General features: G+C 51.6%; 1 protein-coding gene across 1 annotated transcript in view; it reads right to left on the reverse strand.

Moving 5' to 3' along the window:
* Positions 1-16,699, reverse strand: part of LOC134969579 (fatty acyl-CoA hydrolase precursor, medium chain-like) — a 173,966-nt gene that overhangs the window by 61,033 nt on the left and 96,234 nt on the right. The window contains exons 4-5 of the mRNA XM_063945627.1: positions 3,588-3,721; positions 2,396-2,549 (exon numbers count right to left, since the gene is read on the reverse strand). Of these exons, the coding sequence (XP_063801697.1) occupies positions 2,396-2,549; positions 3,588-3,721 (288 nt within the window). The remainder of the gene's footprint in view (positions 1-2,395; positions 2,550-3,587; positions 3,722-16,699) is intronic.

The following is a 16,699-nucleotide window of genomic DNA, read 5'->3' on the forward strand; positions in this document are numbered from 1 at the left end:
ATCTGTCTCTAATTCCAACCTGTATCCCTGAGATATTATCTGCAGGATCCAGGGATCTACTTGCGAGTGAGCCCACTGCGCGCTGTAATTTTTGAGACGACCGCCCACCGTCCCCGAGTCCGCTTGAGAAGCCCCAGCGTCATGCTGAGGCTTTTGTAGAAGCCGGGGAGGGCTTCTGATCCTGGGAAGGAGCTGCGTGTTGCTGTCTCTTCCCTCGACCTTTGCCTCGTGGCAGATATGAATAGCCCTTTGCTCTCTTATTTTTAAAGGAACGAAAGGGCTGCGGTTGAAAAGTCGGTGCCTTTTTCTGTTGGGGAGTGACTTGAGGTAGAAAGGTGGATTTCCCGGCTGTAGCCGTGGCCACCAAATCTGATAGACCGACTCCAAATAACTCCTCCCCTTTATACGGCAAAACTTCCATATGCCGTTTTGAATCCGCATCGCCTGTCCACTGTCGCGTCCATAAAGCTCTTCTGGCCGAAATGGACATAGCACTTACCCGTGATGCCAGTGTGCATATATCCCTCTGTGCATCACGCATATAAAGAAATGCATCCTTTATTTGTTCTAACGACAGTAAAATATTGTCCCTGTCCAGGGTATCAATATTTTCAATCAGGGACTCTGACCAAACTACCCCCGCACTGCCCATCCAGGCAGTCGCTACAGCTGGTCGTAGTATAACACCTGCATGTGTGTATATACTTTTTTGGATATTTTCCATCCTCCTATCTGATGGATCTTTAAGTGCGGCCGTCTCAGGAGAGGGTAACGCCACTTGTTTAGATAAGCGTGTTAGCGCCTTGTCCACCCTAGGAGGTGTTTCCCAGCGCTCCCTAACCTCTGGCGGGAAAGGGTATAATGCCAATAATTTCTTTGAAATTATCAGCTTTTTATCAGGGGCAACCCACGCTTCATTACACACGTCATTTAGTTCTTCTGATTCAGGAAAAACTATAGGTAGTTTTTTCATACCCCACATAATACCCTGTTTAGTGGTACCTGTAGTATCAGCTAAATGTAACGCCTCCTTCATTGCCAAAATCATATAACGTGTGGCCCTACTGGAAAATACGGTTGATTCGTCACCGTCACCACTGGAGTCATCGCCTGTGTCTGGGTCTGTGTCGACCGACTGAGGCAAAGGGCGTTTCACAGCCCCTGACGGTGTTTGAGTCGCCTGGACAGGCACTAATTGATTGTCCGGCCGTCTCATGTCGTCAAACGACTGCTTTAGCGTGTTGACACTATCCCGTAGTTCCATAAATAAAGGCATCCATTCTGGTGTCGACTCCCTAGGGGGTGACATCCTCATATTTGGCAATTGCTCCGCCTCCACACCAATATCGTCCTCATACATGTCGACACACACGTACCGACACACAGCAGACACACAGGGAATGCTCCTAACGAAGACAGGACCCACTAGCCCTTTGGGGAGACAGAGGGAGAGTTTGCCAGCACACACCAAAAGCGCTATATATATATCAGGGATAGCCTTATAATAAGTGCTCCCTTATAGCTGCTTTGTTATATCAAAATATCGCCATAAATGTGCCCCCCCCTCTCTGTTTTACCCTGTTTCTGTAGTGCAGTGCAGGGGAGAGACTTGGGAGCCGTCCTGACCAGCGGAGCTGTGAGAGGAAATGGCGCCGTGTGCTGAGGAGATAGGCCCCGCCCCTTTTCTGGCGGGCTCGTCTCCCGCTATTTAGAAAAATTAGGCAGGGGTTAAATATCTCCATATAGCCTCTAGGGCTATATGTGAGGTATTTTTAGCCTTTATAGGTAATCATTTGCCTCCCAGGGCGCCCCCCTCCCAGCGCCCTGCACCCTCAGTGACTGCCGTGTGAAGTGTGCTGAGAGGAAAATGGCGCACAGCTGCAGTGCTGTGCGCTACCTTTAGAAGACTGCAGGAGTCTTCAGCCGCCGATTCTGGACCTCTTCTGATTTCAGCATCTGCAAGGGGGCCGGCGGCGTGGCTCCGGTGACCATCCAGGCTGTACCTGTGATCGTCCCTCTGGAGCTTGATGTCCAGTAGCCAAGAAACCAATCCATCCTGCACGCAGGTGAGTTGACTCCTTCTCCCCTCAGTCCCTCGCTGCAGTGATCCTGTTGCCAGCAGGAATCACTGTAAAATAAAAAACCTAGCTAAACTTTTTCTAAGCAGCTCTTTAGGAGAGCCACCTAGATTGCACCCTTCTCGGCCGGGCACAAAAATCTAACTGGAGTCTGGAGGAGGGTCATAGGGGGAGGAGCCAGTGCACACCACCTGATCGGAAAAAGCTTTACTTTTTGTGCCCTGTCTCCTGCGGAGCCGCTATTCCCCATGGTCCTTTCAGGAACCCCAGCATCCACTAGGACGATAGAGAAATACTGTATAGCAGATAGGACTCACATGAGCTGAGACGCTTGCTCCACCGGCTGATTCACCGAATATAGTGACAGACTGAGGGTCACCTCCGAAATCTGCAATGTTTTCCTGTATCCACTGGAGGGCGGCAACTTGGTCGAGTAGTCCATAATTGCCGTGTAATTGGCCGTCCCCTGTGCTGACACATAGAATGACACAGTATACTTACAAGCGCAGATGGACAAATGGAAGACGTGTGGCATTGCGAGATATTATAGGACCCCGAAACCTATTATGAGTTGCCCTATGTAAAGGATTAGTAGCATTCACACTCTCTCTCCATTTTGATCACACCCCTGTTGCCATAAATTGCAGTATTGCTCAGTAGAGACAGCTCCACGAATCACAGCACCACGACTACAAATTCTACCTCTTCCTGCAGGGCAAGTATTACATACATACATACATACATACAGTACATACATGCATATGATACAGTACATACATACATACATATAGGGCTGCCAAGAGAAATCCTGGGTCCCGGTACAACAACTTTCTGGGCCCCTGCCTTCCCGAAGGGGGTGTGACCACAGCAGGTGGGGGTTATGGCCACACCTCCTTGGGGCGTGTCTAGCACATGAGAAGCACCCATTCACAGGAGCCTGGCAAGCCTCCCAGCCAGGGCAGTAGAAAGCCTTGCTGGGCCCAGGTACTTTTCAGGGGGATGGCCTAATCACAGGAGGCGTATTCATGGGCCCCCACTGGGCCCCTCCATCAGACCTGGGCCCAGGTAATTTGTACCCTCTCCCCCCCTCTCTCGGCACCACTGCATACATATGATCTACATCACTCCCAGCCACCTTGATCATGGCGGGACAGTCATCATTTTGAGGGGATGTCCTGTGATCAGGAATTGCCAAGAGGGTTGCTAGGAGTTACACTGTGTGTAGGCATAAAAAAATGGCACCTTTCTTTAAAAACACCCACTGGGGTCTTTACCACGCTGCCAGTGTGCCGTGGCCATATTGGGAGGAAGCTATTGCTCTCTGTTATTAGGCCAACTGCATGAGGCCAACTGCGCACACACACACACACACACACACACACACACACACACACACACACACACACACACACACACACACACACACACACACACACACACACACACACACACACACTTTAACCAGCAGAATGATACACACTTTAACCAGCAGAATGATGGTAATTGTACCTGAAGAAGCCCAGGATTCCCAGCCTGTACTGTATAGACACAAATACGACATCTTCATAGGAGCTGAGCGCAGACCCATCATACATGCTGGCTAATCCGGTCAGGAATCCTCCGCCGTGTATGAAGACCATCACCTGGGTAAAGCAGAAGAGTGTATGGGCCCTATTATACTTTATAAACAGCTGCAACAATTCCCATATAATCTGTAATTATAGTGACATCACACGTCTAGCCTTAACGTAGAACTGATCATGAGAAAGGATCTTAATATGCTGCAAAAGAAAAATAACTGCACTTTTATATTACACTTCCTTAGACATCTATAAACAACGACAGGGCCGAAACTAGGATTTTCGTCCCCCGGGGCAAGACAGAAATTGGCTGCGCCCCCCCAAAAAACAAACAAACAAACAAAAAAACCCTGACAGACTAAAATAATCAGATTATTAAAAAAGTTGAAAAAAGGGGAAACTATTAGACAATATTCCCCTATGTGCCTCAAATGCCCTATGCATCACATGCCCCCCTAGCGTGTTCAACTACATGCTCCTCTGTGTGTCCCCATACATTGCACTATGGGGGTCATTCCGAGTTGATCGCTTGCTAGCAGTTTTTAGCAGTCGTGCAAACGCATTGTCACCGCCCACCGGGGAGTGTATTTTCGCTTTGCAGAAGTGCGAACACCTGTGCAGCAGAGCACCTGCAAAAACATTTTGTACAAAACAAGACCAGCCCTGTAGTTATTCTTCGTGTGCGTTGATTCTAACGTTGGAGGGTTGGCTTTTGATGTCATACACCCGCAACGTTCGCCCAGCCACGCCTGCGTTTTGCCTGGCACGCCTGCGTTTTTCTAAGCACTCCCTGAAAACGGACAGTTGACACCCAGAAACGCCCATTTCATGTCAATCTTGTTGCGGGTGCCAGTGCAAATGAAAACATCACTAGAACTTGTGCAAAACCACAAAGGACTTTGCACCCATACGTCGCGCGTGCGCATTGTGGTGCATACGCATGCGCAGAAATGCCGATCTTTTTTTGCCTGATCACTGCGCTGCGAACAACGGCAGCTAGCGATCAACTCAGAATGACCCCCTATATCATAACACTTCATCACTGCACTACATCCCCCTATCCACCACACTACGGGGCTAATTCAGACCTGATCGCTAGCAGGCGATTTTTGCACTTCTGTGATCGGATAGTCGCCGCCTACAGGGGGAGTGTATTTTAGCTTTGCAAGTGTGCGATCGCATGTGTAGCAGAGCTGTACAAACAGATTTTGTGCAGTCTCTGCACAGCCGAAGATTAACTCAGCCGCTGCGATCACATCAGCCTGTCCGGGGCCGGAAATGAACCCTCCCTGCAAATGCATGGACACGCCTGCGTTTTTTCAACCACTCCCTGAAAATGGTCAGTTGCCACCCACAAACGCCCTCTTCCTGTCAATCTCCTTGCGAACGGCCGTTCAAATGGATTCTTCGCACAAACCTATCGCTGAGCGACGATCCGCTTTGTACCTTGCATCACTATACTGCATCCCCTACACACTGAACTACATCACTACACTACATGCACCTATGCACTGCACTAAATCACTATACTATTAGAGATGAGCGGGTTCGGTTTCTCGGAATCCGAACCCGCCGAACTTCAGCTTTTTTTACACGGGGCCGAGCAGGCTCGGATCCTCCCGCCTTGCTCGGTTAACCCGAGCGCGCCCGAACGTCATCATCCCGCTGTCGGATTCTCGCGAGGCTCGGATTCTATCGCGAGACTCAGATTCTATATAAGGAGCCGCGCGTCGCCGCCATTTTCACACGTGCATTGAGATTGATAGGGAGAGGACGTGGCTGGCGTCCTCTCCGTTTAGAGTGACTAGAGTGAGACACAAATTTTGGGGAGCATATAGGAGGAGTACTACTTGCTGCTGATAGTGTGACCAGTGACACCAGTGCCACCAGTTTAATTAATCCGTTCTCTGCCTGAAAAAAAACGATACACAGTGTACACATACCATATCTGTGCTCAGCCCAGTGTGCTGCATCATATGTAATACTGTACAGTGTATATCATTATCTGACTGCTGAGTGCTCACTGCAGTGCTCACACAGCTTAATTGTGGGGGAGACTGGGGAGCAGTTATAGCAGGAGTACATATTTTTAAGTACAGTGCACACTTTTGCTGCCAGAGTGCCACTGCGACTGACCAGTGACCACTGACCACCAGTATTGTGATTGTCTGCTGACCACCAGTATATTGTGATTGTCTGCCTGAAAAAGTTAAACACTCGTCGTGTGGTGTTTTTATAAACGCATTCTGCAGACAGTGTCCAGCAGGTCCGTCATTACATAATATATACCTGTCCGGCTGCAGTACTAGTGTGATATATATATATTTTAATTTTATCTCATTATCATCCAGTCTATATTAGCAGCAGACACAGTACGGTAGTCCACGGCTGTAGCTACCTCTGTGTCGGCAGTCGCTCGTCCATCCGTAATTGTATACCACCTACCCGTGGTTTTTTTTTTTTCTATCTTCTTGATACTAGTAGCTTACTTTAGGAGTCTGCAGTGCTGAGTCTGACAGACAGTGTCCAGCAGGTCCGTCATTACATAATATATACCTGTCCGGCTGCAGTACTAGTGTGATATATATATATATATATATATATTTTAATTTTATCTCATTATCATCCAGTCTATATTAGCAGCAGACACAGTACGGTAGTCCACGGCTGTAGCTACCTCTGTGTCGGCAGTCGCTCGTCCATCCGTAATTGTATACCACCTACCCGTGGTTTTTTTTTTTCTATCTTCTTGATACTAGTAGCTTACTTTAGGAGTCTGCAGTGCTGACAGACAGTGTCCAGCAGGTCCGTCATTACATAATATATACCTGTCCGGCTGCAGTACTAGTGTGATATATATATATATATTTTAATTTGATCTCATTATCATCCAGTCTATATTAGCAGCAGACACAATACGGTAGTCCACGGCTGTAGTTACTTCTGTGTCGGCAGTCGCTCGTCCATCCATAATTGTATACCACCTACCCGTGGTTTTTTTTTTTCTATCTTCTTGATACTAGTAGCTTACTTTAGGAGTCTGCAGTGCTGAGTCTGACAGACAGTGTCCAGCAGGTCCGTCATTACATAATATATACCTGTCCGGCTGCAGTACTAGTGTGATATATATATATATTTTAATTTTATCTCATTATCATCCAGTCTATATTAGCAGCAGACACAGTACGGTAGTCCACGGCTGTAGCTACCTCTGTGTCGGCAGTCGCTCGTCCATCCGTAATTGTATACCACCTACCCGTGGTTTTTTTTTTTCTATCTTCTTGATACTAGTAGCTTACTTTAGGAGTCTGCAGTGCTGAGTCTGACAGACAGTGTCCAGCAGGTCCGTCATTACATAATATATACCTGTCCGGCTGCAGTACTAGTGTGATATATATATATCTCCTATATAATAGCCCTATTCTGTGACCTTGTGATTCATTTGCTAACGCTGGGCGGAGTCACAACAGTGGGCGGAGTTATTCAAATGAGTCACAGAGATCTGGCCAAATCTACAGGAGACCAGGAGCAGAAGCAGATAGCATGGGCATTGGGCATGGCACAGGCAGGGGTGCAGACCTCCCAGCTTTCTGCAGGAGCTTTATCCAGGCAGAAGGAGGGAAACACACTCGGCGAAAAGGGGGCGTGGCTTCACGGGAGGGTCCCCGTTTTCGTCAGTGAGGGGGCGTGCCCAGCGCTCTGTGAGCTGCTGGCATGCTCCCAGGGGCTGAATATGAGTCCGGGGGGCCCAGGGCACTTGAGACAGGGGAGCCCTATCTCATTGCTGTGCCTGCTGGGGGTTGGGGGCGTGGCCTAATCGCGGACCGCGCGGCCACGCCCCCTTATGCAAATTCCGATTTTTGTTTTTATTTTTTTTATGGGATTTTGGCCCCTCAGCTAGGGCTAAATCCAGAGGAGGTGGTCGCTCCCCCCCTACACACCCGCACCGGGAGAAGAAAGCAGGGAGACTGCTGCCTCCCTGCAACACCACAGACCTGCCAATACGCAGCAGCGTGTGCTGACTGTAACACAATGCTGCCGCTGTTACTGGCAGGACGGGGGGGGGAGCTTCTGAGCTGGGACAGAGCTACTCCAGCCGGGGGGGCCTCTAAAACTGTGGGGCCAACGGTACGTATCCCCCGCCCCCCCCCCCCTTAATCCGGCTCTGCTGCTGGAACCCCCCCATTAATCCGTACCCCCTGATGCCCCCTCTCCCTCTGTCTCCACTATTCACCGCTGCTCTGCTAAGCAGAACAGCGAGTACAGGAGCTTTCCAACTGCCCCCCCCCCCCCCCCCCCCACCGCAGGACACTGCGACCCGCGGGTGGGACAGCGGTACAGACCCCAAAAAATGGGATTGTCCCGCGAAAATCGGGACATTTGGGAGGTATGGGGGTGTGTGAGGGGTATGTCATACAGACAGACGGGCACCGGCTCACTGTGTGCTTGACCCCCACATCGGCATACTCAGCAGGGTCTCTCTGATGCGCAGGAGCGTCACTTTCTGGCACACTCCACGCTTCTTAGCTGCAGTTTAGTGAGGCACCTGCCGCTGTGCAGGTTCCATACTGCCTCTGTTATCTCCAGCCCCGGCAACCCCACCGCTAGCTGCAGCGCTGCCACCCGCAGTGGAGTGCGCCCAGCTCATTCACACACTTTAGCTGGCGGGTAGCGCTGCAGAAATCCGAGCTGCTTGCAGGCTCTGACCCACTCCTCCCTCCAGCCGCAGCGTCTCCTGGGAGCTAACCAGTCACTCCCAGTTTCCCCTTACCACAGTGCCCGGAAGCCGTGAGGTCCGCGCCACGTGCATGCTATGACCCCCTCCTCCCTCCAGCCGCAGCATCTCCTGGGGGCTAACCAGTCATTTCCAGTCTCACCTTACCACAGTGCCCGGCAGCTGCGCGAGGTCTGCGGTGTGTGACTGAGGAGGGGGGGAGGGATGCTGACTGGCAGAGAAAGCAGGACTCCAGCCTGAGAGAGTCAGCCATGCCAAGTCTCCAGCAGCAGCAGATCCCAACAGGTTGGAATGGAACAGCAGCAGCCAGCAGCAGTGACTCCGGTAAGACACATCTGTCTGTCACCACTGTTTTGTCCCTAATACCAATCTCTCCCGTGCCCTGTGTTCTGTCATGTCCCTGGCCTTGCCCTGCCACCCTTATTCTGGCCCTTTCACCCTTATCCTGGCCCTGTCACCCTTATGCTGGCCCTGTTACCCCTATCCTGGCCCTGTCACCCCTGTGCTTGCCCTGTCAACCCTATACTGGCCCCGTCACCCCTGTCCTGGTCCTGCCGCCCCTACCCTGGCCCTGTCACCCCTATCCTGTCCCTATCATTTCTGTCCTGGCCCTGTCACCCCTGTCCTGGCCCCGTCACCCCTGTCCTGGCCCCGTCACCCCTGTCCTGGCCCCGTCACCCCTGTCCTGGCACCGTCACCCCTGTCCTGGCCCCGTCAACCCTGTACTGACCCTGTCACCCCTGTCCTGGCCCTGTTACTGCATACCCTCCAACTACCTTTTATGGCATGTACAGTACCCGCAGCGCCTCCAGACCTCTCCCCAATGCACCACACCTCCGCACCTTCCCCTCCACCACATGCGGCACTCCACCCCTCCCCCACATGCTGTGCCTCCAGACCCCCTACACCACCCGTGGCACCTACTACTCCACCCCTTCACCACCCACAGCACCTCCAGGCCCCTTCCACCATTCACCCCCCTTATACGTCTCCCCCCACACCTGCCCCCCTCCACCCGCAGCATCTGCAGACACCCTCCTCCATCAGCGGTCCCCCCCTCACCCACCCCTCCCCCACCAATGGCACCCCTGCACCTGCCCCTCCACCACCTGCAGCACCTCCGGACCTCCTTTCCCATCCGCCGCAACACCCGTACCTGCCCCTACCCTACCCATGGTGCCTGCGGTCCCCTACCCAACCCCCGGCACACCCGTCCCTTCCCATCCCACAGCACCTCCGGAACCCTTCACCCATCCACAACATCCCCACACCTGCCCCTCTCCCACCCGTGGCACCCCTGCCCCTCCCCCACCTGCGGTGCCTCCGGACCCCTCCCCCATCTGCATCCCCCACTTCTCTGCCCCTCCCCCACGCGCAGCACCTCCCGAACCTTCCCCATCCGGGCCCCACCCCCACTTCTGCCTCCCCTCCACCCGCAGCATCTACAGACACCATCCGCAGTCCCCCCCGCACCCGCTACATTCTGTACATCGTGCCCTGCAGGTGCTGTTCACTCCGTCGCAAGGGGCTGCGCCTCCTTCACCATCGCACGCCCTTTCATTGTGCAATATTTAACCACTAACAAAGGAATGCAGGTAATACTCCATATAATACAAATATTAAACCCCAGAAAGGCATGCAAGGATTAAGGGGGCGTAGCCCCTTGTGACGGTGTGAAGAGCGCCCGTAGGGCGCGATGAAGCACCTAGTATATATATATATATATATTTTAATTTTATCTCATTATCATCCAGTCTATATTAGCAGCAGACACAGTACGGTAGTCCACGGCTGTAGCTACCTCTGTGTCGGCAGTCGCTCGTCCATCCATAATTGTATACCACCTACCCGTGGTTTTTTTTTTTCTATCTTCTTGATACTAGTAGCTTACTTTAGGAGTCTGCAGTGCTGACAGACAGTGTCCAGCAGGTCCGTCATTACATAATATATACCTGTCCGGCTGCAGTACTAGTGTGATATATATATATATATTTTAATTTTATCTCATTATCATCCAGTCTATATTAGCAGCAGACACAGTACGGTAGTCCACGGCTGTAGCTACCTCTGTGTCGGCAGTCGCTCGTCCATCCATAAGTATACTAGTATCCATCCATCTCCATTGTTTACCTGAGGTGCCTTTTAGTTGTGCCTATTAAAATATGGAAAACAAAAATGTTGAGGTTCCAAAAATAGGGAAAGATCAAGATCGACTTCCACCTCGTGCTGAAGCTGCTGCCACTAGTCATGGCCGAGACGATGAAATGCCAGCAACGTCGTCTGCCAAGGCCGATGCCCAATGTCATAGTACAGAGCATGTAAAATCCAAAACACCAAATATCAGTAAAAAAAAGGACTCAAAAATCTAAAATAAAATTGTCGGAGGAGAAGCGTAAACTTGCCAATATGCCATTTACCACACGGAGTGGCAAGGAACGGCTGAGGCCCTGGCCTATGTTCATGGCTAGTGGTTCAGCTTCACATGAGGATGGAAGCACTCTGCCTCTCGCTAGAAAAATGAATAGACTCAAGCTGGCAAAAGCACAGCAAAGAACTGTGCGTTCTTCGAAATCCCAAATCCACAAGGAGAGTCCAATTGTGTCGGTTGCGATGCCTGACCTTCCCAACACTGGACGTGAAGAGCATGCGCCTTCCACCATTTGCACGCCCCCTGCAAGTGCTGGAAGGAGCACCCGCAGTCCAGTTCCTGATAGTCAGATTGAAGATGTCAGTGTTGAAGTACACCAGGATGAGGAGGATATGGGTGTTGCTGGCGCTGAGGAGGAAATTGACAAGGAGGATTCTGATGGTGAGGTGGTTTGTTTAAGTCAGGCACCCGGGGAGACACCTGTTGTCCGTGGAAGGAATATGGCCATTGACATGCCTGGTGAAAATACCAAAAAAATCAGCTCTTCGGTGTGGAAGTATTTCAACAGAAATGCGGACAACATTTGTCAAGCCGTGTGTTGCCTTTGTCAAGCTGTAATAAGTAGGGGTAAGGACGTTAACCACCTCGGAACATCCTCCCTTATACGTCACCTGCAGCGCATTCATAATAAGTCAGTGACAAGTTCAAAAACTTTGGGCGACAGCGGAAGCAGTCCACTGACCAGTAAATCCCTTCCTCTTGTAACCAAGCTCACGCAAACCACCCCACCAACTCCCTCAGTGTCAATTTCCTCCTTCCCCAGGAATGCCAATAGTCCTGCAGGCCATGTCACTGGCAATTCTGACGAGTCCTCTCCTGCCTGGGATTCCTCCGATGCATCCTTGCGTGTAACGCCTACTGCTGCTGGCGCTGCTGTTGTTGCTGCTGGGAGTCGATGGTCATCCCAGAGGGGAAGTCGTAAGCCCACTTTTACTACTTCCACCAAGCAATTAACTGTCCAACAGTCCTTTGCGAGGAAGATGAAATATCACAGCAGTCATCCTGTTGCAAAGCGGATAACTGAGGCCTTGACAACTATGTTGGTGTTAGACGTGCGTCCGGTATCCGCCGTTAGTTCACAGGGAACTAGACAATTTCTTGAGGTAGTGTGCCCCCGTTATTAAATACCATCTAGGTTTCCACTTCTCTAGGCAGGCGATACCGAGAATGTACACGGACGTCAGAAAAAGACTCACCAGTGTCCTAAAAAATGCAGTTGTACCCAATGTCCACTTAACCACGGACATGTGGACAAGTGGAGCAGGGCAGGGTCAGGACTATATGACTGTGACAGCCCACTGGGTAGATGTATGGACTCCCGCCGCAAGAACAGCAGCGGCAGCATCAGTAGCAGCATCTCGCAAACGCCAACTCTTTCCTAGGCAGGCTACGCTTTGTATCACCGGTTTCCAGAATACGCACACAGCTGAAAACCTCTTACGGCAACTGAGGAAGATCATCGCAGAATGGCTTACCCCAATTGGACTCTCCTGTGGATTTGTGGCATCGGACAACGCCAGCAATATTGTGTGTGCATTAAATATGGGCAAATTCCAGCACGTCCCATGTTTTGCACATACCTTGAATTTGGTGGTGCAGAATTTTTTTAAAAACGACAGGGGCGTGCAAGAGATGCTGTCGGTGGCCAGAAGAATTGCGGGACACTTTCGGCGTACAGGCACCACGTACAGAAGACTGGAGCAACACCAAAAACGCCTGAACCTGCCCTGCCATCATCTGAAGCAAGAAGTGGTAACGAGGTGGAATTCAACCCTATATATGCTTCAGAGGTTGGAGGAGCAGCAAAAGGCCATTCAAGCCTATACAATTGAGCACGATATAGGTGGTGGAATGCACCTGTCTCAAGCGCAGTGGAGAATGATTTCAACGTTGTGCAAGGTTCTGCTGCCCTTTGAACTTGCCACACGTGAAGTCAGTTCAGACACTGCCAGCCTGAGTCAGGTCATTCCCCTCATCAGGCTTTTGCAGAAGAAGCTGGAGACATTGAAGGAGGAGCTAACACAGAGCGATTCCGCTAGGCATGTGGGACTTGTGGATGGAGCCCTTAATTCGCTTAACAAGGATTCACGGGTGGTCAATCTGTTGAAATAAGAGCACTACATTTTGGCCACCGTGCTCGATCCTAGATTTAAAACCTACCTTGGATCTCTCTTTCCGGCACACACAAGTCTGCTGGGGTTCAAAGACCTGCTGGTGAGAAAATTGTCAAGTCAAGCGGAACGCGACCTGTCAACATCTCCTCCTTCACATTCTCCCGCAACTGGGGGTGCGAGGAAAAGGCTCAGAATTCCGAGCCCACCCGCTGGCGGTGATGCAGGGCAGTTTGGAGCGACTGCTGATGCTGACATCTGGTCCGGACTGAAGGACCTGACAACGATTACGGACATGTCGTCTACTGTCACTGCATATGATTCTCTCCCCATTGAAAGAATGGTGGAGGATTATATGAGTGACCGCATCCAAGTAGGCACGTCAGACAGTCCGTACTTATACTGGCAGGAGAAAGAGGCAATTTGGAGGCCCTTGCACAAACTGGCTTTATTCTACCTAAGTTGCCCTCCCACAAGTGTGTACTCCGAAAGAGTGTTTAGTGCCGCCGCTCATCTTGTCAGCAATCGGCGTACGAGGTTACTTCCAGAAAATGTGGAGAAGATGATGTTCATTAAAATTAATTATAATCAATTCCTCCGTGGAGACATTCACCAGCAGCAATTGCCTCCAGAAAGTACACGGGGACCTGAGATGGTGGATTCCCGTGGGGACGAATTAATAATCTGTGAAGAGGGGGATGTACACAGTGAAAGGGGTGAGGAATCGGAGGATGATGATGAGGTGGACATCTTGCCTCTGTAGAGCCAGTTTGTGCAAGGAGAGATTGATTGCTTCTTTTTGGTGGGGTCCCAAACCAACCAGTCATTTCAGTCACAGTCGTGTGGCAGACCCTGTCACTGAAATGATGGGTTGGTTAAAGTGTGCATGTCCTGTTTATACAACATAAGGGTGGGTGGGAGGGCCCAAGGACAATTCCATCTTGCACCTCTTTTTTCTTTAATTTTTCTTTGCGTCATGTGCTGTTTGGGGAGTATTTTTTTGAAGGGCCATCCTGCGTGACACTGCAGTGCCACTCCTAGATGGGCCAGGTGTTTGTGTCGGCCACTAGGGTCGCTTATCTTACTCACACAGCTACCTCATTGCGCCTCTTTTTTCTTTGCGTCATGTGCTGTTTGGGGAGTGTTTTTTGGAAGGGCCATCCTGCGTGACACTGCAGTGCCACTCCTAGATGGGCCAGGTGTTTGTGTCGGCCACTAGGGTTGCTTAGCTTACTCACACAGCTACCTCATTGCGCCTCTTTTTTTCTTTGCGTCATGTGCTGTTTGGGGAGTGTTTTTTGGAAGGGCCATCCTGCGTGACACTGCAGTGCCACTCCTAGATGGGCCAGGTGTTTGTGTCGGCCACTAGGGTCGCTTATCTTACTCACACAGCTACCTCATTGCGCCTCTTTTTTTCTTTGCGTCATGTGCTGTTTGGGGAGTGTTTTTTGGAAGGGCCATCCTGCGTGACACTGCAGTGCCACTCCTAGATGGGCCAGGTGTTTGTGTCGACCACTAGGGTCGCTTAGCTTAGTCATCCAGCGACCTCGGTGCAAATTTTAGGACTAAAAATAATATTGTGAGGTGTGAGGTGTTCAGAATAGACTGAAAATTAGTGGAAATTATGGTTTTTGAGGTTAATAATACTTTGGGATCAAAATGACCCCCAAATTCTATGATTTAAGCTGTTTTTTAGTGTTTTTTGAAAAAAACACCCGAATCCAAAACACACCCGAATCCGACAAAAAAAATTCGGTGAGGTTTTGCCAAAACGCGGTCGAACCCAAAACACGGCCGCGGAACCGAACCCAAAACCAAAACACAAAACCCGAAAAATTTCAAGTGCACATCTCTATATACTACATCCCCTACACACTGAACTACATCACTACACTACATGCCCATATGTACTGCACTACATACCCTAAATGCTACACTACATCACTACACTACTTATATGCGACACCACATCAGTTCACTACGTGCCCCTATATACTGCAATACATTACTACACTACATACCCTATACGGTACACTACATCACTACACTACATCCCCCTATAAGCTACACCAAATCCCCTCATCTGGGAGGCAAAGCGGAGGTTGATGCTGCTAACTGGGAGCACAGTGCGCTTCTATAGCTTGTACAGTGCACCGCACACTAGTCGCAGGACTGCATGGCAAAGAAGAGAGTTTAAGACAGTAGCCGGCATAGGAGAGATCCCAGGTACTGGAGATCACCCGCACAGCGTCGGAGCCAGCTGCGGGCAGATAGGTGGGTCAGAGACATTGCCCCAGGAGCTGCCTGCTGTCTCACTGGAGCAGCACAGCACTGCTGGTAAAAAAAAACAAAGAAGGGGCGTGGCTTGGCCGGCATCAGGGAAAGCTGGGAGTACGTGGAGCTCCAGCTTGGCCATCCCTATTAAAGTGCCTGGGCCCACGATATTTAGTGCCAACCGACTGCACTGGGCCTACCTGAGCCTGCCAATCGACCTGGTGCTGGGAGGTGAGAGCTGCGGAGTCGGGGGGGCCCTGTGTTGCCCCCTGCGGATTGCGGCCTACCTCCAGTGCTGAGGCCGGGACCTCGATTTGGAGTGCGAGCCGCCGGAGGGAACACCTTGCTGGATCCGGAACGCTCAGCCCGCTCGGCGGATTTGATCCCCCGCTCTGGGAGCACGCCCCACCGCTGGACGCTCTGCAGGAAGTACGGAGGCCCCAGCTGGAGACCACGGACTGCCGGGGACGCCCGAGGTAAGGGCCGCGGCTGGCGGTGGCGGTGGCCATCTTGTGGTTGGCGCCACTGACCACTCGGCCGTAGCGGCTGCTGCAGGGGACCTGCTGTGGGGCCAATAACCCAGGCTCCAACCCCCAATACCCCCACTGACCTGGCCCTTGCATTTGGGAGACAGAGGGAGAGACAGTGGGCTGCTGCAGCCTTGGGGACCAGCCGGCGGCCATCTTGGGACTGGCAGCACCACTGCAACTCATAAGCAGTGACATTATATAGTGCCTCACAGGCTCCTGTCACCCCTATTCTAGCCAGCTCACTGCTCCCACTCCACACGCATGCTCCCTGCCCCCTCGGGCCCCTGTGATGTGACACCTGAAACGTGGAGGGCATACTGGCAGTCATCCGTACCATTCCTGCACCCGGCCCCCCCTGTGTCACTCAGCTGCTACCGCTTTGCCGTAAAGGACCCGGAATATCTCTCGACCCATGGCCCTGCGGCCGGTCTGTTTCTTTTTTGCAAGTTTACTCCTATACTGATGGCCGGCTAGCCACCTAGACTCTGGGGTGGCGTGCCGGTGCTGACCCCGACGGGAGGATGCTCTAATCACACAACGTCACTTCTGATGTTCTACTGACGTACCCAAAGTGCCACATGGTGAGAGGAAAGAAAGGATCGCAAGGGAGAGGAAAGAGGCCACATACACTCACCCCGACGCGTGCAATGGATACCCCGACCTCGGTAGATATGCGGCAATTTTTTCTCCCCCAGGGCTCCGCCCCTACGGCGGCTGCCTCCCTACCCTCTACCCCACGTTTCTCGCCTGACTCGGACTCGGCTTCCCAGGTGGGATCACAGACGGCAGCCCCACACGCCACGACGGATCCGGGAAGTCTCGCCCAGATTCTGACCCTGCTGCAGGCCCTACCAACTAAACAGGACTTTGAGCACTTGGAAGGAAGAGTCCGGGAAATGGTACGCTCAGAGATCGCTGCGGTTCAGGTAGAAATAACACACATCGGCTCCCGCCTGTCTATGC

Source organism: Pseudophryne corroboree, chromosome 11 (assembly GCF_028390025.1).
Source record: "Pseudophryne corroboree isolate aPseCor3 chromosome 11, aPseCor3.hap2, whole genome shotgun sequence".
Lineage (NCBI taxonomy): Eukaryota > Metazoa > Chordata > Amphibia > Anura > Myobatrachidae > Pseudophryne > Pseudophryne corroboree.